Raw genomic sequence first — 21597 nt, 5'->3', positions numbered from 1 at the left:
TATCATTCATTGATAAAGTCAGTGGCTTTTGTACTAGCTTCCTGGGATGTGTGGAATGTTCCAGTTTTAATTAACCTACAGCAATGTGAGGCTTTTAATGAGCATTTTAATCAAACCTGCTTCTGATTAAACACAGATTATTTAGAGCTTATTTTTATGCCTCACCTCTATGGTGCCTCACCACCCCTCCCAGCAGCTGAAGCAGAAAAACTGACAAGTAAGCATCTCTGAAACATAATTTTGCTTCATCTTCCACCCACAATTAGAAAGGGATAAATAAAGATCATAGCGTTTCTTTGTTTGAATTTATTAAATCCCAGCTACCTACCCTGAGAAAAGCATCCAAAGATCCATTTTCCATGTATTCAGTTATGATCATGACAGGTTTGCCTAGACAAGAAAAAACATAACTCATCGATGAATAGCCAATGGGAAACGAAAGGAAGTTTTCATCATTTAATTTAATTCCAAAAGCACCTAGCTTGTCCCTCAGCTACAGTGAGCCAGAAAAGAGGTACTACAAAGCTGAAGTGTTCAAGAGCTCCAGCCAGAAGATTAACACTTTAGCTGACTCATTGACAAGGTCTTTAACTGTGGTACATGCCAGGATCTCCAGAGAATATAAGAATCCATAATTGCTCACTAAAGAAGAAATGGTGATACAGTAATAGAGCCAAATAGGCCTATTTGCACTTGGAGTAATGTAAAGATAATTGCATCATTTTCTAGGGAATTTGTATGTCCGTAGGCATTTGATTAAGAGAAATAAACTTATGGTTTGAGGGATACAGACAGTCAGTTGTAAGCAGATTCAGGTGTTGCATAAATAGCAATTTCCTTTCTACTTACTTAATTCAGAACCTTTACTTGGCACGATTTATTTACAAACAAGCTCTCTCCATTTGCTCCACGGTGAAGCAGATGGGGTCAGATTAGTCAATGAACTCTGATGCAGACAGGGTCAAATTGAACAGCAATACCCAGTTCTGCAAATGCAGTACAGAAAGCTAATGACACAGATCTGAACATTAACCTTGAGTAGCTCACAGATGATATTATTCTGCTACTATTGATTCCCATTCTTACAGTCCATTAAATCCATTATTATTATCATCCTTTGATATATGCCTTAGTAGTAGCTCTCCATGTGTCCATCTTATGATAAGCCTTAAGGCATTTTGTCTATAAACCCTTTGTCTATAAACCCTCAACATCATTTTTTGAGGTTTCAGGAGCTACTGGAGAATGGGGGAGATGCAGCTCATAGGATTCAACACTAACAGATATGCAGTGCAATCCTAAACAGAGCTCCAGTCTAAGCCTGCTAATTTCAATGGTCTTAGAGTTGAGTAACTCTTTGTCAGATTGTATTGTTATTGTGATATGATCTTCTACAGACGAGCATGGATTACAATCCATGAAAATTTATGGCACAACATAAACGTTTGTGGGGAGGGCGGGCTAGAAGTCAAATTAATAAATAAAAAAAATATGTTTATCTTTAGACAACTTTTTCTAAATAGTTTCAGGGGGGTAGTTGCATTGGTCTGTAGTACAACAGCAAGATTTATGTCCAATAGCTGGACCCAAATCTTGCTCTTTTTCTAAATGTGAGTTGCTATGACCATCTTGCCTCCATTTTGTTTGTCTGCACGTCCTTAGCCATCCCAACAGTTCTACCAAACTCAGAAAGTTCTGGCCAGCTTTTCCGCAAATAGTCAGATGGATTTTATATAAGACAAAGGAGACCGGATTGGCCAAGAGAACGATTAGCAACACTTCGGCCCCTGCCCGGCCGGCAGCCAAAGGCTTGAGGCTGGGGGCTGCATTTGCCACCACGGAGGAGACAAGAGCAGCGTTCCCCCAGCCTCTCAGGGTCATGTGGGAAGGGGGCAGGGCTAAATGCCTTAACAGGACAGCCCTTCCCCCTGTATCGGCACTTGCAGCCTTGTGCTCAGCCCACCCACCCGCCCAGTGGCAGTATAGGTTTAGATCGGTCGCCTTTTTGTGGCCAGGTATGAATTTTTTTTCTTTTTTCCCTGTTTGGCCTTGGGGAAGGAAGTTTTTTGCCTACCTTGTACTGCTTGCTGGGGTTGTGGCTATTGGCTACGGGGGTGCTGTATAGGCCTTCATTGGCAAGATTTAGTTGGGATGTTAGCAGGACAGTGTATACCCTTGGCACATCCTCACTGGTGGGGATATTAGGGGCTTGTCAGGATCGGCTGGCATGCTTTACAGCAGCCAGTTGTGAGGGCAGGCTGCCTGGTGGGATCCCCTGGACAAGTCCTTCCCTCATGCTCCATGGTGGGGGTGCTTGGAGCTTTAAGGGGGAAACCATCCACCAGGCTGGCCGGATCCCAGCCATGCATTTGGATGGCTCACATCCGGGGCAGCGGGTCTCACCCAGACAGATCAAGGCGGGGTCCAGGGTAGTGATCCCAGGGCTTGACCTGTACCAATGGTTAGGCCCTTGCCAGGTTTTGAATTGTTGCCGTTCATGTTGCTGCCAAAAATAAAAAGTGACCCTTTATTGCCCAAGCCTTTTGTCTGCCTCTTTATTCCGACTGGGGGGGCAATGGACTACTTTTCTGATTGGATTTTAATAATGAAATGCATTGATCAACTAACTTGACCAAATCAAAGGCCCACAAAGGTGCTGTTGCACACAATACTCTGTTGTCTTGCCTTAGTCTTGTGTGACAATAAGATATTTCTGGTGATCTTGGAGGATTACTTCAAGAGATGTCCTGATCTTCTCAACTTCCTGCTCTTATTGAAAAGCCTTCTGCCTTGAAAATTCCTTCCGGATACCCCTCCTACCTGCTTCAAGCCTTCCTCTTTCCTCTTCTCCAAGCCATTTTAAAGGCTTGTTCTTCCTTCATCTGCCACTTTCTCTGGCAAGGTAAATCAAACTTCTCTTACTATTATTATCTATTTTCTATAGCAAGAATTGCTTTTCAATTTGTGCTCAGTATCAACTGTGTATCCTGCATCCTGATTTACTTGGCAAACTCAGTCCTGTGTTCTTGGCAAATCTGGACTCTTTTGAATCTCACATGGAATTTCCTGTAGATTACTGCTACAATAGAATAGAGATATTTGCGGGCTCCTTAGTATTTGAGCCTGTAAATTTACTTGTATATTGCTTGCATGTATTACTCTTCCTCTTAATAAATTTTCTCTGATTATTCTTCTAAAACCTCTGTAAGGCCCCTCCTGCTCCATGCTGTCCTGACTCTCTTTGGCCCTCCTGGTCATTTGGGTGTGTGTGGGGGGTTTCCCCAAGCCTCAGAAAGCCACTGAGGGAGGGGTTACATCGCACAATTTCCCAAATGGCATAGGCTCACACTCGTCTAGCTCTCCAGAAGCAATCTCACCTTTCTCTTCCTCCTTGGTCTTCCTGAGAAACCTCCCTACATAAGGCAGAGTCCAGCCCAGCACCACCTTCCAGGGACCCATTTGCACCCACCAACTGCCAGGGACTCCACCTGCATCCACTTTGGCTGCCTAATTATTCTTGGCCCCAACCCTTGCCAGCCCTGTCCCCACAACCTGTGAGAATGGCTAGGCTGACTTGACTTCCTGCTAGCCTCCACTGGTGTGAGGGAAGCTGTCCTGGATTCTTCCTCAAATGGATTGTTTCCTCCTGGCAGCTTGTCTCCATCTTGTCGCTGCATCATGGAAGACTCCTTGCTTCATCTCTCTTGCCTGGCCCCGTGTCAAAGCTGTGGTGGTCAGCTGTTTGGGTGGTGGCCTGAGGTCCACTGGTGTTCTCTCCTCTCAACTGGTAAGTCTCCTATGGCTGATGGGGTAGGAGGGGTTGGGGGTGTCCAAAGAACATGAAGACACCATCTCCATCACCAGACACCATCTCATTGCCATTTTTCTTTCCATTATAGCCTCAGAGTATTGTTTTAAAGATCCCTCAGACCTGTGTGCACTATTTACCTTACCCAAACCTGCAGCTCCTTTAGAATCGGAATGGCAAAAGAGAAGTTATTTCTTTTATGTCTGGATTCCCTAGGATGAATTTGGACCAAGCAGGAAGTGAGTGTCATCCATACAGATGCATGTCTAGCATACATATCTTCTCGAGCAGAGTATCAGTACTGCCAATTATCTATGGTTCTCAAAGGCTAAAATTAGACTCTAAAAGGAGGGACAGAGTGAAACAAATATCTTTTCCTTATTATTTGATATGAATTAATTTCAAACTGGACTATGCCAAATGAATCTGGGGGGGAATCTTGTTTATGATCTGGTTTAAATGAAAGATTTTCCACCTTAACAAAACAGTCCACTAGTATGATCTGCTCAAACATTTGGCTAAGAAAATGGGGAATTAGTAAAATATTTTCACACTGAAAAAACTCCTATAATTGTTTCTACATTCACACATTTTTCACTCAGCAGGTTGCCTCCACTTGTGATTCTACTACAGGCTCCTATTTCAGAAATAACCTTTTCTGATTAGAAAACAATATGTTAAAGAATGTTAATAGCCTGTAAATTTTGCACCTTTACATTCTTTAGGGACAGTTGGCTTGAAGCCAGACCCTGAAGGACATATTCTGTTCATGATTCCCTCACCACTTTAACCAGTGCCAGAATTTTCACCGTCTTGATCTTATGCATGTCTGTATGCCAGCCAGCCTGTATGTGAAATGGAAATCAGAGAGCTGTAACCTTACCTATCTTATTTGCATGAATAAAGGTGAATGTTGTATGTGTATGTGCATGCGTACAAAAATAAAACCCAGCTGCATCAACAAGCTCAGAAATTCTGGCAAAGAATTTAAATCCTTAAAGGCAAACACTGAAGAAAACTATCCTCATATATGGGCACAACTCCCTCTAGTATTCATGAGAATGAAACCCACTCATGTGCAATTTGCATATTTCCCCATTTCACTTATCCTTTTGCAACTGTCACTGAAGTCACTTGACGGAACACATATTTCTAAATGGGTTTTAATTAACCTTCTGCAATCAAATGGTACTTTGTCTACTTAAAGAAATAGGAGACACTCTTCATTTGAATATATTAATGCATAACTTCATTAGTCATAATGCCTTGGCCAAGTAATGTTGAAATTGGTCTAGAGACATAGAATGCAGACAAAGGGCTGTCTTCTCCTATTGGATTTCTGCAATCAATACATGATGGGATCCATGTCATGCTATGAGTCTAGATGGATGCAAGAACTTGATGCATTCTGCTTCACCGTATTCTTTAAAAAGTAGAAACAGAAAATGTTGCAATTACAACTATTAAGGCTGTGCAATTCAACATGCCTGGTCTGAAAATATACCTGAAAATATACCTGAATAATACCTCATCGGTATTTTTTTTGTATATTTGGGAATCCTGATCAAATCTGGAATTCTCAGGTAGACTGTTTTTGGCTTCCCAGTTAATAACAAAACTAGCTGCCTGAGAGTCACCTCTTCTCGCTCCCCCTCCCTCGGCCCTTTCCCCCAAAGCCAAGTGAAACAAAACTGCTGCAAATGATTGCAAGCTTTGGGATTCAGTGTATGCCCTTTGCTGCTGGGTATGCTGCGATTTTCTAGATCTGTTGGACTTTGTTCACTCTTTCTGGGAGGCTTTGGGTCTGTGGTTGCTCTGACGTGTTTGGCATTGGCTTCTTTGTCCACGAGAAAGCATGGGATTCCCAACCCCCGCAAGATCCAACAGAGAGTAGCTGGAGGGACCTTGTAAAGGCCCATAGAATCTTCTTGAAACTTGGAGGGGAGGACAGCCAGCCCTCCTTATGCTGCAATTCTGGTATAGCTTGCTTGTCAAACACCTCTCTGCCCAAGCTCCACAGAAAGATTCCTCCATAGGGAATAATGAAGACAAATATATTTGGATTTTAAAAGTTTAAACATGTATGCCAAGACCACGGCAATACAGCCCAGAAAACCCACAACAACCATCGTTCTCCGACCGTGAAAGCCTTCGACAATACATTTAAACATGTAATTTGGTAGTTGTATTTTACATTGTACAAATTCTATTTAATCATTGTATGGAGAATAAGTATTATCAATAAAAATTATTTAAAATATACATATATATATATATATATATATATATATATATATATATATATTTGGATTCCTGGAGGGAAAAACTGATCCAAATACTAAACCAGTATTTTTGGACCCGAGTTTTGGGAATACTGGTATTTATGGCCTTCTCTATACCCAAATCTGAAAAAAATACCATTTTAAATTGCACATTCCTAATGCTACATCTCATGCAGATACTACCATGCTGTGGCCTATAAAACTGAGCACACAATGAGAAAGTATGTCTTGTATCCCATGAAGGATTTTTGCTCTGTCCTGCAGTAGACCTCCATCTCCCTCTGATACTTTCCCTGGGTTTCCCTGTCCCCCAGGAGCAGCATTTCAGGAGGTATTTTGGGCTGCAATGGGAAAGGAATGGCGTACCTTCCACCTGTGGAAAGCCTCAGTGAGATCCAACTGAACATTGTCTGAATCTTTCCATATCATCTAAAATGGAAAAGTCTTCATAGATCATTATTAAAAGTTTGACTCATCATTGTATTGTCAAAGGCTTTCACGGCCGGAGAACGATGGTTGTTGTGGGTTTTCTGGGCTGTACTGCCGTGGTCTTGGCATTGTAGTTCCTGACGTTTCGCCAACAGCTGTGGCTGGCATCTTCAGAGGTGTAGCACCAAAAGACAGAGATCTCTCAGTGTCACAGTGTGGAAAAGATGTTGGCAGGTCATTTGTATCTACTCAGGAGGGGTGGGGTTGAGCTGAGTCATCCTGTAAGTGTTTCCCAGGGTGTGGAATGCTAATGGCGGGAGGCTTCACTGTATCCTGAGGAGGTTCTTTTGCATATGGATTGGTGCTTGATGTGCTAATCTTCTCTGCAAGGCTATTGTCGAGTATAGAGTGTTTTGTTAGCCTGGTGTTTTTCGGAACTGGAAACCATGCTCTGTTCATTCTTAAGGTTTCTTCTTTCCTGTTGAAGTTTTGCTTATGCTTGTGAATTTCAATGGCTTCCCTGTGCCGTCTGACAAAGTAGTTGGAAGTGTTGTCCAGTATTTTGGTGTCCTGGAATAAGATACTGTGCCCTGTTTGCGTTAGGCTATGTTCAGCCACTGCTGATTTTTCAGGTTGTCCAAGTCTGCAGTGTCTTTCATGTTCTTTTATTCTTGTCTGGATGCTACGCTTTGTGGTCCCGATGTAAACTTGTCCACAGCTGCAGGGTATACGGTATACTCCTGCAGAGGTGAGGGGGTCTCTACTGTCTTTTGCTGATCATAGCATCTGTTGTATTTTTCGGGTGGGTCTGAATACTGCTTGAAGGTTATGCTTTTTCATAAGCTTTCCCATCTGACCAGTAATTCCTTTGATATATGGCAAAAACACTTTTCCTGTAGGAGACTGTTTTTCCTTGGTTGTTTGATTCATCCTGGGTTTGATTGCTCTTCGGATTTCATTTCTGGAGTAGCCATTTGTCTGAAGTGCGTGGTTTAGATGATTAATTTCCTCATTGAGAAAGTGCGGCTCACATATCCGTCTTGCGCGATCCACTAATGTTTTCATTATGCCTCTTTTCTGTCGGGGGTGGTGATTGGAGTTTTTGTGTAAGTACCGATCAGTGTGAGTTGGTTTCCTGTAGACCTTGTGACCTAACTGAAAGTTTGCTTTGCGGATGACCAAGGTATCCAGAAATGGGAGTTTTCCCGCGATTTCTTTCTCCATTGTGAATTGTATGTTCCGGTGGATGTTGTTGAGATGATTCAAAAACCCCATCAATTCTTCCTCCCGATGGCTCCAAATGATAAATGTATCATCCAAAAACTGGAACCATACACTAGGTTTGTGGGGTGCTGATTCTAGAGCTGTTTTTTCAAAATGTTCCATGTAGAAGTTTGCTATAACTGGGCTGAGAGGGCTCCCCATGGCCACCCCATCCATCTGTTCATAGAATTCGTTATCCCATTGGAAGTAACTGGTTGTCAGACAACCTGCTGGTGAAACGTCAGGAACTACAATGCCAAGACCACGGCAATACAACCCGGAAAATCCACAACAACCATTGACTCATCATTAATAATGGATTCTATTTTCCTGCTCTCCACTTCCCATGTGGATATAAACACATACATAGGCACAAGTTTATTTCCACAATTTAAACTAGGTTGTAATTTCAGGCATATTAAATGCATCCATTCATCACCAACACTCAAGTAAACCTACAGCAAAAAGTGAGATGGATGTCTGCTTATGTAATACTGTTTACCAAATGGCGACAGTTTTGAGGTGCCTATGCTAGTTTGTAGCAAACTAGAGGGAGCCAAGCAACAAAACACATTTGGTTTGGCCTCCCACCTTCTGGTGAGAAATTTAAATCATTTTAACGCAGTGACAAGTACATTATGCAAATGCTCTCTAGTCATTTTTAACTGTTATAGTTGTAACAGCTTGGAGTTTAAAAGCCTCCCTGGGATTTCAATACCAAGATTCCCTTGCTGATTCTCTGTTTTAAGAAGGTGGTATGAAAATCACCACCTATGGACAAGTACATTGCTGCCTAAACACAAATAACATTTTGCACAGAATATGCCTGTAAAATCCAATTAAAGTTATCTTTTAATTGAGGTACCATGGGATGGGTAAGCAAGCAAGCAAGCAAGCAAACAAACAAAAAGGATACAAAAGAATGCAACAGCTTTTTTAAATTGGTAAAACTTTGAATATAATCAACATGTCACTCTGCTTTGAAATATGTTTGCATTTCATGCAGCAGAAATAAGTACAAAAATTCAGGAAAAAATGGCACTCTGGTACCCTTTAATCCACTCATGATTTTAACTGTGTGTGTGGGGGGGGGATTATTGTGTATTAACCTTAAGATTTAGTCCCTGGCAGCAAACACATCACATAAAAATAAGTCAGTATCGCCTAGTTGTCAAGAGGCTACACTATGAATCAGGAAGTTTCTGGCTTGAAATTTCCCTTTCTGATTAACTCTCAAGGTGGCTTTAGACAAGCTAAAGATTCTGTCTGTTTCAGTTCCTTCCACATTTGGCAATATAAGATTAATAACACTGTAAAGGTTACAACTAGACATGAGCACAAACCAAAATATGAACCAAAATTCATGATGAACCATGTCGGTTCTTGGTTCATGAACCAGTGGTTCGTCAGATCCCATTTCTGACGAACTGCCACGAACTTTAGGCTGGTTTGTTTGGTTCGTTTTTTGGTTCATCACTGCAGACAGCCTGGTGCCAATCAATCTGTTTCCTAGGCAACATGGGATGGACTTCCTGCAGACCTTCTGCTGGCCAGGAAGTGAAGATTTTCTGACCTGGATGTGATGTTTTCATGAACCAAATGGGCCAGTTTGCGAACTGGGGGTAGGTTCAAGGAAGTTCGTGGTTCGTGAAATTTGATGAACAATGAACCACATGGTTCTTTTTTCCCCTGGTTCGTGCCCATCTCTAATTACAACAAGAAAGCGCTTTGACCACTCTATGACATTTTATATCTGTTAAATCACTGTACCTAAACTGGCTCCTAAGGGATTCCCAAAGTGGCAGATCCAGGACACCTTCACAAAAGATGACTTCCCAAGGATGCAGAAAGTTGCAGTTTATAAAACTAACCCCAAAGGGAGGGGGAGGACAGCCTGATGAGAATTAAAAGCACTACAGAAAGGACTATACTACATTGACAGCAAAGGAAGATCAGTCAAAGGGAAAGGTGGAGGAGAAATCAGCCTGCTCCAGTCCCTTGGAGATCACTGGAGGGGAACCGGATTTCCAAACAGTCCATGTCTCACAATTTCTCTCCCCCTGCCCCTTGTAACCATCATAAGAAAGATGATATAGTAACAGCAGTTCAGAGTAATTTCTGATGATTCCATCATCAAATTGTTGGGCAAAGTGAGGGGTAAAAATATTAAGAAGAGGAGGCAGAACTGAGATTTTAAGATGCTATTCACTTGATAGATCCATGAATAAATATCACCGCAATTTCACCGAACTTCTCATTATGTGATCAATCCCAAATACAATTACAGAATTCCTTCTACATTTCCATTTGCCTCTTGATCATAGGAGTCCTTGGCCTGTTTGTAATCCAAATTTTAGAAATACTTCCAGTTTGTGAAGGTGACCATGAAGAAGAGAACAGATTATATAAAATGTATAGGCCGTTTCAGGCTCTTGGTTCCACAGCTCCCGGGTATGACTTAATGGCCACCTGTTAGGGTTTATGGTCTGGTTGTGACTAACAGGCAATAAAAGTGAACTACAGCAAATGTTTATCTCCCCTCACTTCCAACACTGACATGGACTGTACAAAAACATGATAATCCCATTCAGCATGGTTAAACTCTCACAATCCACAATACAAAAGAAGCACAGACCAAGTGCACACTGAAAGGGCCTCTACAATAAATACTGATATTAATCAGGAACATGAGCCAAGCCAAATATTTAAAAGGAAGTCACAAGCCTAAACGCACCCTTGCATTTTAGCAGGTTAATCTCATCTAAAGATCTGACTCTAGTTATTAATAACAAAAATAACAGTGCAGTCCTAGACTGTGCTACACCCTTCTGTGTTCATTAAAATCAATGAGCTTAGAAGGGTGTAACTCTATTTAGGATGGTAGTCTTAATTTAGACTACAATCTTTAATGAGACTCGCTTCTGGGAAACCAGATTGCACTGCTAGATTTTTATCCTACCCTTAAATGCAACATGGGCTGCAACAAAAACCCCTACAAGTATTAACTGTACACTAAAAGAAGGGGGGACTTTAGAAACCCAAAACAAAAATCCTAAAATACTACAATCCACAAAAAATTTGAACAAGATTGAAAATTGCAGTTTATTTTCCTCATTCCAAAGGATCCCAACCTCAAATGCTAACTTTTCTGAAAGATGCGCAGACTTGTGTTTATACTAACTCTCCAAGGTAAAAACAAACAAACCACAACTCATATGGTGGCACAGTCACTCAAAATGTTCCATGTTTGCCTTCACTATGAAGTCTATTAATGGATTTCCCCCCTCCCCCCTTAACTTTCCTTAATGCTTGAGATGAATTTTGGAGCATCCATTTACTTAGCCTGCAAAATAAGTTTGCTGCTTAACAATAACAATCACAACAAAACCTTTATAACAAACTAAACAAGATATGTCACTTCTACAGCTAAAGCCAGAGTGTACCTATATATATTTGCAGTGTCCTGCCTATAATGTGTGAAAAATATTGGGAAAAAAGTGAGTGTCAGTTGATCAAATTGATTTTAGCCAATCATCTCACTGTAACCCATTACTCAGTTTCTTATACTTGTATAATTTTCTTAGTGAGGCATATTATCAGGGTTGTGTTAGACAGCTGATGAAGTTGAAGGTATTTTTTTAAAAAAAATTAAAAACTTTTCCCTAGCCTGTTCTGCACTTAACATTGGGGAGAACTATGGGATGGAATTCTTAATGCTCTTTTTCCAGCATGAAGATTAGACTAAACTAGACTAGCATTACTTGCATCTGGTATTTCTTTTTCTACCAAATCTGTCCCTGGGAAAATGGGTGGCTTGGAAGATACTTGCTGCATTCAGATGTCATGACAAATCCGTCTGTCTGTGTCTGGTATGAATACAGCTCTTCCTCCTGCTTGTGTTCACCTCTCTCTTCCCTTCATGCACAGCATGACTGAAAGCTTTCTTGTTTCGGGAAGCCTTCTAGCTACACTTTACTGTGATGTTTGAAAGCAGGCAACTGGGCAAATTGGATTTTTGTTTCCTTCTTACTCATTAGAATTCTAAACAAGGTTTAACCTATGGTTTAAAATCCCACGTGTGAGAAGCTCCAATTTGTTTGGGTACCTGAATTCAAATATCACAGAAAATGGGAGTTTCAAGGCTAGTCTCAACCATTCTCCATGTTTGAGGGAAGATGGAGTATGTGAGAATTAGAGATGGGCATGAACCGGGAAAAAAATGAACCATGAGGTTCGTTGCATTTCATGAACCACGAACTTTCATGAATTTGACCCGGTTTGTGAACTGGTTCATTCGGCTTGTGAAAACGTCACTTCCAGGTCAGCAAATTGTCACTTCCGGGTCAGCAGAAGGTCTGCAGAAAGCCCAACCCCCACTGCCTAGGAAACTGATAGATCAGTGCCAGGCTGTTTGCAGTGATGAACTGAAAAACGAACCAGTCTAAAGTTCATGGCGGTTCATCAGAAATGGGATCTGACGAACCGCTGGTTCGCAAACCACGAACTGGCTCAGTTTGTGCCGAACTTTGGTTCGCATTTCGGTTCGTGCCCATCTGTAATGAGAATATCAAAGAAGCCATTTTTGTGCCTGACACATCTTTGTTGTGATATTTGAATGTAACTTGTTCTTTGTGAGTTTCCTTCATGATTCTGTAGTGATGATGACTATATTCAGGAGTTTCACAGCCACAGTGTAAAAAACACCAATTTGTTACTACTTGCAGATTCAAGAAAGTTGCAGCACCTGCTGACAGAACTCAACAATTTCCAATGCACATTAGTATTCTATTCCTCAACTGATATAAAACCTGTAATCAACACTTTCATTAAACAAACCAATTAATACATAAAAGCCCAGAATCTTCATTAAATAAACCAATAAACCAATTAATCCACAACAGCCCAGAATCCTAATAAAAAACTGAACCTGAAATCTTGTTAACAACAGTGGCCTATTCTACAGCTACACTCAGCAATATTTTCGAGCCACGGCTATCTTAAACAACAGGCTGTTTGCAGCATCCTTTGACTTGGGTCTTTTTTGAGTCAGACCAACACAAGCTTCACAGATAACTTGCAGTTCTGGCTTGAAAACCATGGCTGTTGGATTCTACATTATTCATACCTGTACAAAAGTTCATTGGTTTAATGAATATTAATTGGGATGTTAAAAGGGGAGAAAATGGGAAGGGGTATAAGCTTGACAGGTGTTCCTTGAAATGAAAGCAAATGTATCAAAGATGTAAATCAAAAAGAGCACACAAACATCTCATATAAAAGATGAAGATTATTTTTCTTTTGAAAGACCTTCTCCCAACATCTATGCCTTACAACTTCACATGAACAGCTTTACAGTTTTGCTGTACTTTTGACTGTTATGAAATGCATTCAGCACTATGCTTTCATCCTATACAAAGGCATTTCAGTCCAGCTTTCAAAACACCTACCTGGCATACCAATAAAAACGGAACCAACCCTCTGCAGAAAAACATTCTTCCATCACATTTCCCCTTTTCCCACCAAAACCTTGTAGTGCTATGCTCCCTTGTAAAATTATGCACAAGTTGCTTGGAGATAGGGTATCAGCGGTAACCATAAAACCATTTATAGCTGACAACAAGATTAATGGCTAGCCCTGTTCTGATTTCCTCCTATTAGCTATCGGTGAATCTGCTCCATCTGTCATTTCACAGCAAGAAGAGTACTGGAGAAACCCTTATGCTGATTTAATTTCAGAGTGCCTTTCAAACCGCCCTTGTTGAAGAAATGGTTATGCATTTGGCAGCAGATGATGACCTACTTACATTTAGTCACCACCCCTTCCAAGTGGATGATGTTGGGATGGTCAAATTGTCCCATGATGCTTGCTTCACTCAAGAAGTCCCTTCTTTGTTTGTCTGTGTATCCTGCTTTCAGTGTCTTGATAGCAACACAGATCTCCCTCTTGCCTGGCACCTTCAGGCGACCACTGCAGACCTCACCAAATTCTCCTGCAAAGAAAGAAACAATCCAAATGATCAACTATAAGTGAAACTTTCTTACATAAAAACACCAATCATTACATGACAACAGTTCCACTAAACTCATCAATTGATTCACGATAATTCCAGTAAACATTGCCCATTATGAATCTATTATCTGCTGACATGACAATGCCTTGAAACTTACCAACACCAATGACTTTTTCAATTTTTATGCAGGACGCATCGATTTCTTTGGCAAATTCCCGCACTGCTTGGTTAGGGTCCTCATATGTAAAGGGGTCCACATATGTTCTAACACCTACAAAGCAAAGACCTGTTATTGAAAATTGCTGATTCACAAAAGCAAGCATGAAAAATCATGAATATGTATCCACATACCAAACGAGCTCAGGGAATCCAGGTTCAAAGTGTTCAATACTTTGAATGTGATTTCCCCTCTGTCCATACACAAACAGGTAATCAGACTTTAACCTTAGTGTGGATTCCATTCTATATTAAATGCAAGGTCCATAATCAATAAAATTGTGTTTACTTGAATTCACACAGTAAGCTTGAATTTTCAGTAGGATACATTAGGAAGTATGAGTAATTACATTTAGGATTAAATTTCTTTTGGATTCTTTCTGCCAATATGGAAGTAGGCTCAAGAACCATAGGATGGATGAGGATTTCAAGAAGGAAAAAATAACTTGGAAACTACACAAAACGGGTCTGAAGAAGGCAAAATGCTGATCATTTTCCAGCAGGGAAGAAGCTTTTTCACACTGAGTTGTATGAATAGCAGTACAGCAAAAGCACCTAGCAAGTAAATACATAGGCAAGTATTTTCATATGTTGTGTGTTTTTGAGCAGCAACACAGCTGTTCAGCCCAGCAGCCTGTGCTTTCTTGGCTATGGAAAATGTGAATATGTATATATGAATATATCTAAATATATTGGCTGAGATTAGCAGGTGTCCATTTGCCAGATCTGTGCATGCACTAGTTCTGTTCCAGGTGCTTTGGCTTCCGTTGCAGAGTCCCAAGCCTCTGTATAAGCTGTTCCAAGTAATAAAAATTGTGTCTCAGGGAGCTAAGTGTAGAAGGAATAATTGGAAAATAGTGCGTAGGCATGCAGCTCTTGTGATTGTGTAAAACGTCTCTTTGGATCACGACCAATGTGTTTACAACCTCACCACACCCTACGCACATATAGCATGCATTATAAGAAATTATTATGCAATACTGTAAAATAAAGAGACATGAAAGTAATACCGCCTACGTTCCAAGCAAAGCAGCATTCCCCAAGCTTAACAATGAAGAGGTTCTTTCCTCTTTATTTTGTATGTGTAGTCAATGGGTTGAATTCTGTGATTTGCAGATGGCAAGGCTCTCAGGAACTTCCTTGTTCTCCCCTACCCCAGAGCCATTTCTGATGATGGAAAGGTAGGTATATTACTGGGGTCAAGAGACTTGAATGTACTAATAGCTGCACTGGTGGGCTGTAACGAGGAAGAAGGGGGTAATATTGCTCCATCCCTTTTCTTTGGTGAGCAGAGCTTCACCCACATAATAGGAAAAACAGGTGATCTCATTCACTTCCCCTTCCCCTTCCATTACAGCCACTCAACTATTGGTACACTTCAGACCCCTGACCCTGGGAATAAGCTTTTCTGGTATTGGAAATGGCTCCTGGAGGAAAGAAGGATAGGCAAGGTTCTGGACCATCACTGCTTTCTCCTGGCATTTACAAGATGGGAGCCACTGTGTTGTTGGCTCAGAGGTAACTGCTGCTCTTAAAAGTAATTGTCATCCATTGAATATCTGTTTATACCTTCACAATGGCAACAAACAGTACATAGCAACAGCTAAATAAGGTCCAAAATATTCAGTTTGGTTTGAGGAAAGCTACAAATCAAGGAAACCCACTGATAGTCACATCTAAGGAGATGTCATTTCTTCTTTCCCAAGCTCAAAAGCGCACAAGACATGCTTTGTGAACCAGATCGGAAAACCAAGCATCACTGCCTTTTACCTTGGTTCAAATGCTTCTCCTCATCTGCTTCTTGCTTGGCCTTACTGTATTTGCTGCGTCTGTCAGAATGAAAAAGAGCATTACAAATCAAAATAAATATCTTACTTAGTGAACTCAAGAGTCTTCTTGACCTGTTAAGACTTGAATTACTTTACCTGCCAAAACTTGTTTTCTCTGCTGCTGTGGCTGATGAGCTAACCTAGACCTACCTGTAGCACAAAGAGTTGCCACATTTCTAATCCTGCATTAGCTGTCACTATCAAGGAAAACATCCACACTACTACTTAGGAAAAGGCAATTTACTTCCCCCCCTCCCTCTCATACATTTTGTCCCCAAATGCAGAAATTTCTCTTACCAGATTTGACAGGAGTTATTACTTTAGGTTTGTGAGAACAATTAAAACTGTCTATGTGATGGAATTTATAAAGTATGTACAAATGATTAGTTTTCAGGCACAATCTGGCTGATATTTCATTGCTAACTGCAAATATATATCTAATAAAATTATTTTTACTTTATATAGAGGCATATTAATAACGTATTATCCTAGAGATTAATATTAAGGCTACACATAATATATTCCTAATATTTATAACTTTAATTTTTAAAAAGATCTTTGAGAAATAATATAAGCATAGATCTATAAGTGTTTAATAAGCAAAGACTCTTCCTAAAAGAGTGCTATTTACAGGGTTTAAAATTGCTTTTAAGTTCAGCAGGTTCAAGACCTTCTTAAGTTCTCAGGATATGAGGGTTCAAATTTGGTCAGAATGGAAAATTCTCCAAGCACAATAATTAGCAATTATAATTGAGTTTCCCCGAATGGGAACTGTTTATGCTTTTTGCTTTTCCTCCCCGTGGGACCCTGTGGCTTTTCATATTAACATCAATATCAGGACTTCCCAGGACTGTTCAGGAGAAAGTTTAGATTGTTGGTGCCGCTGTGTAAATTTACCAGCAAACTAAGAGTCTCTCTACATGAGACATCTAACACAAAGACACTCAAGTGTAGGGAGATGCAATGTTAGCCAGGAAGCGTAGTTTCAAAAGACAGAGCCAGAGATGGCTCCTCAGAGGGTTTGTTCATTTCATCTTCGCCTCCCTGAGGTCTCCCCTTTGGAAAGGTGAAATTAACAGAGACCTCAGGGAGGCTTGAGCATCCTCATGTAAGATGTCTTGCATAGAGCAACTCTAAAATAATACCCACCACCGTGATCCATGATTCCTAATAACCCCTCTCAAAACATATTGAAGCAATTGTAATTGTTTCAATAAGTATGACCTAAACATAAAAAGTTAAAGGACAATCCTTTGAGTATAGCACCTTGAGTACAGCGATTCTGCACACGTTGGATAATGCACTTTATCAATCGTTTGAGGTGGATTTTTCATTCCGCACATGAAAAAATCTGTTCCAAATGATCTATAAAGAGGATTGGAAGTGCATTATCCAATGTGTGCGGGATCTTGTGGAGTGGGACCTTCCTTCTGCTGCATCCCACTGAACTCTGGAATTTTGTTTCTGGGGTCAGGAGACCCTCAGGAACAGCACAAGGTGCAAACTAAAGGTTTGTAATAAATGGAGAGAAATGTGTGGAGACTGCTGATCCATCTTTCAAAGACTTCAGTGCCATAAAGTCTTCAGAACTGTGGATCTAGAAAATCAAAACATAATTTGATCCAGTTTCCTCAAAAGTATCAGGACTTCTGTCACTGGTTTCAGACTTATCAGCTCCCGGTTATTACAACCCCCAAGTGCGGATTGCCAGACTTATTTCATGATTCTGTATGAGCAAATTAATGGAGAGGATGCCAGATATTACATGAACACATAGGGGCTGTATTAAAGGCAGAGACACTGGGGAGAATATTTATGAAATATTTTGGTCTAAGGTCACAGTCCACATGCTATGTATATTCATTGACTTTAACAGAATTGCCATGAGGTAATGGATTTTCTATTGCCACTGACTTTAATACACATACACACTGACTTTTACATACAATTTGCTAAATACAACAGTAACTTTTTAAAAATCCTCTTTAGCTTGCCTTAACACAAAAGCACCATGAAAAAAACCTCCCCAAAGTTCTAAAGAAGGGAGTAGCAAAAAAGAAGCAAAAGGAATACTTCCCAGCCCCCTAATTATAGCCTGTTTAGCTTCTAATAAAGGCTTCCAAACCTACCATTTGTTGCCATTTCACCTTTGTCACCTGTTGAGCTTTTGCTTAGGAAGGGAAACTGCTAGAGCCTACTGCCCTGAAAAAGATACTCTCCCCTCCCCCTCCACACCCCTTTACTTATTATGTAGTCACTAGGGCATGGGAAGTTCTTGGGAGGCCTGAGGAATGCTGGACACAAACTGACATTCACAGATAGCTCACCTGAATGACAGAAAGAAACCTTTGTCACAGTGTTCAATTCTGTAATTATAGGGATTTGGATGACAGTGAATAAATGGGAGGCGGGATTCAGGAAAGGAACACAGAAGCTTTGAGAAACTGCAGGGGTCAGGGATGAAGACTAGTCTACAGGTGGGACTTTGAGATAAAGAAGAGGTGGGTTTTAAATTTGACAAGCATGAACCACAAATGGCAATGTGCGAGCCAAAGAATATTAGCTGCCATTGTGCTAAAACAGCAGGATCCCTGCTTGCTTCTGTCGTGGCCAAGCCATGGAAGCTGGAACCTTTTGCATTCACATTTAAAGAGTGGGAAAACAAAGACTCAGAGGAACTGCTGACTTTAATGCACAATCACAAAAATATGACCAATGCAGTGTATTATAAGACAACATTGGGGGAGCATCAATGGAACTTCAGCCACTTAAATAGATGTATTTTGACTAATGTTTTGATTTCACTGATCTATGATAATTAAAATGCCCTTTAGTTAAATATCATCTAATTAAATACGAAAACACCCCCCCCCACACACACACTATTCACCTCCTTTTCTAAAAAAAACACACAGAAGCATTGTTCTGGCACGAATGTTCTTTAAAAGTTATTTCTGAATCTTTTTGCTTTCCAGAAGGAACAGACATCAGGTCTCCTAAAGAAGTAATTAGATAACCAAGAGGTAAGGTGGGTGGCACTCTATCTCCAGAAGGCAGTGCGCTTAATTCTAGGATGATTTTCTCATGTATAAAAATGTCATTTCAAACAGCTATGCTTAAAGGAAGCTGATCAAAACAGTCAACTGTCTATCCTCTGCTGATTCAACTGATTTAATCTAAGAAAGGTTGTGCTAACATTTCAGTACATTATGAGAATATGCTGTTCACGTATGCTGTTGCTCAAATCTGGGATCCTTAGGAGCACACAGGGAACATCACTTGGGTCACAAGGCACTAAACACACCGAGACACCATTCATGGAAGCAAGATATGTGTGCTAAAAAACATTGCTACTGAGATTCTCATGAATGCGAAGATTGTTATCACCCAACTTGGAGGGTCTGTGCATATAGGCTTGGATCCCTCCTACAATTTCCATAGGTACAAGAAGTGGGGATGATTTCTACCAATTTCTTCCTCCTGATTTCCTCTCAAACTATTCTGGGGGAAGGCTGCCCCCCACCAGGAGTAGCACTGCAGGGGAGGAATCAAGTTAGGGTCTTCTTGTACCCAAGGAAATTCTAGGTCAATGCCTACATTCCTACATATAGGACCTTTTCGGTCCTGGCCCCAACCTGCTGGAACTCTCTGTCTGAGAACACTCGGGCCCGCCAGGATCTTGTGTCATTTAGGCGTGCCTGTAAGACAGAGATGTTCCGGCAGGCATATGGTGGAGGCTAATTTTAGCCCGTCATTGTCGAGCCTTCTACCGGCCTCCCTCTACAAGGGGTATGAAGAGTCCACTGATGCTGGTTGCCCCAAAAGGGGTACAGTACTTTATCTGTAGTTGTTTTTATGATTGATTTTAAGTTGTATTTTAATCAATGTTGTACCCAGCCCTGAGCCCGCTTACCTGGAGGGTGGGCTAAAAATAAAATTAATTAATTAATTAATTAAATAAATAAATAAAAATAGGAGCTGGTTCTGTTATGCAGACTTATGAAGTATTTACACTTGCGTTGCAACAAGTGCGAGTAAGATCAGAAACAAAATACCAGTTATGAAAGTACTGATCACATGGCAGGGGAAGAGGCCTATCATGGCCACCTCTTTCCCCTCCCAATGTTGAACCACTTGAAAAACTTATACTTTCAAATTGGTGAGAAGATTCACATACATAGTACAGCAAGGGTTGATTCTATAGTACATTAGAAATCAGGACTGATGTGTGCATTATCAAATAACTAACAGCGTTTTTAAAGGTTTAACAATATGTCATCATCTGAGCATTCATAATGTTTCAATGAACAGTTATATTTTTTAAAAATCATATATTAAAAATGGATTATATATTACAGCATGAACTACATTAAAATGTACATTTTATAGAGAAAATATATATATAATATGCACACAAACTGCTCATAACATATTTGATTTGACTCCAATATAGGATTTGGTTGTCCCTTGGAGAGACTTGCTTAGACTGAATTTCTTAATGTTACTTCTAGGCACATTTTAAACAGATTATGAAACCCACAGAATTCACAGAACTCTCAGGGGTCCGTATACTTCACTAGATCTGTTACCAACTTTCCCCTGCAGATTTATCCTTGAACCCTCTGCCAGTTGCTTTCTTTTACGCCATCCACATCAGTGGGTGTATCAAGCAGCCATTCTTAGCATGAACTATTTTTGTCCAGTTTGAACCCCTTTTAGGCAGAGATAGCTTGAGGCAGAAGTGTTGGCGGGATACACATCAGCTCTCACAAGACTGTCAGCTACCTGGCTCCCAGCAGCCTTTCCTTTGACAGCTTTATGGCCGATACTAAAGAGAATCAATAGGAGGGCAAGGGGTTGACATTTCATTTTCTAAAAAGTGATCCATTGAGGACCAATCACCAGGCAGTGCTTATCAGCCTTGGGAAGTGGCATTTTTGCAAAAAAAAATATGTAGGAATCATCTTTGAGCAACTTGACAGGCACAATTCTCCAAGGTGGCAACTCGTAATTAGAAATCCAATGTGTCCCACTATCAATCCTGCCTTAAATAATAAAGCGATCAATAAAAGCAGAGGGGAATTTAAGTCATGAGGCTCAGCGATGCTATTTTCTGTTGCAATAGCTTTTAATAAACCTCTCTCTCTGCATTACATTTTCATATGTTCTTTTCCTCTTGTCAGCATGGAGGCTGGTGAACCAGCTGAACACCCACAGAAATCCATTACAGTGAATGACTACCTATCAGATATTATAACCACATGGATTTAACTGCTCTTAAAAAAATGAGAAAGCAATTTGAAGTGAGAGAGTAAATGGGGAGGAATGCTGCTCTATTCATAGAACAGAGCCTCTGCTGGATCATACCAAGAGTCTGCTGGGTTTCCAGTGGGGCCAGCCTAGAAGCCCCAAAGCAGGCCATGAAACCTTCCGTCATGGTCTGTGCCCTCAGCAACTAACATTCAGAAGTACACCATTTCTGAATGTGGAAATTTCATTTTGATAATCATGCTTAATGACCTATCCTCAATTAAGTATTTTAAGAGACATTTTAAGAGTGAGGTTTTGAGGTGGGGATACCACAACATATTTGACTACGGTAGGCAGAGGGAGGGAGCAAGTGTGGTAAAGCGGTTCATGTATCGAAGTAGAATTTGAGAGATGCAAGTTTGAATCTGCACTCTGCCATGGAAGGTCACTGGGTGACCTAATGCCAGTCACTCTCACTCAGCATAACCTACCTCCACGGGTTGTTGTTG

The 21597-nt window shown here is 40.7% G+C and overlaps 1 protein-coding gene across 1 annotated transcript in view; it reads right to left on the bottom strand.

Annotated features, from left to right (window-relative positions):
- EPHA4 (EPH receptor A4) overlaps positions 1-21597 on the bottom strand; it is a 184667-nt gene that overhangs the window by 20705 nt on the left and 142365 nt on the right. Inside the window, exons 9-12 of the mRNA XM_054982282.1 lie at positions 15780-15838; positions 13951-14064; positions 13587-13772; positions 329-390 (exon numbers count right to left, since the gene is read on the bottom strand). Coding sequence (XP_054838257.1) covers positions 329-390; positions 13587-13772; positions 13951-14064; positions 15780-15838 — 421 coding nt within the window. The remainder of the gene's footprint in view (positions 1-328; positions 391-13586; positions 13773-13950; positions 14065-15779; positions 15839-21597) is intronic.

This window comes from Eublepharis macularius, chromosome 6 (genome assembly GCF_028583425.1).
Source record: "Eublepharis macularius isolate TG4126 chromosome 6, MPM_Emac_v1.0, whole genome shotgun sequence".
Taxonomy (NCBI): Eukaryota; Metazoa; Chordata; class Lepidosauria; order Squamata; family Eublepharidae; genus Eublepharis; species Eublepharis macularius.
Note: the sequence above shows the minus strand (reverse complement) of the source record. Positions and strands in the feature narration are given on the sequence as shown.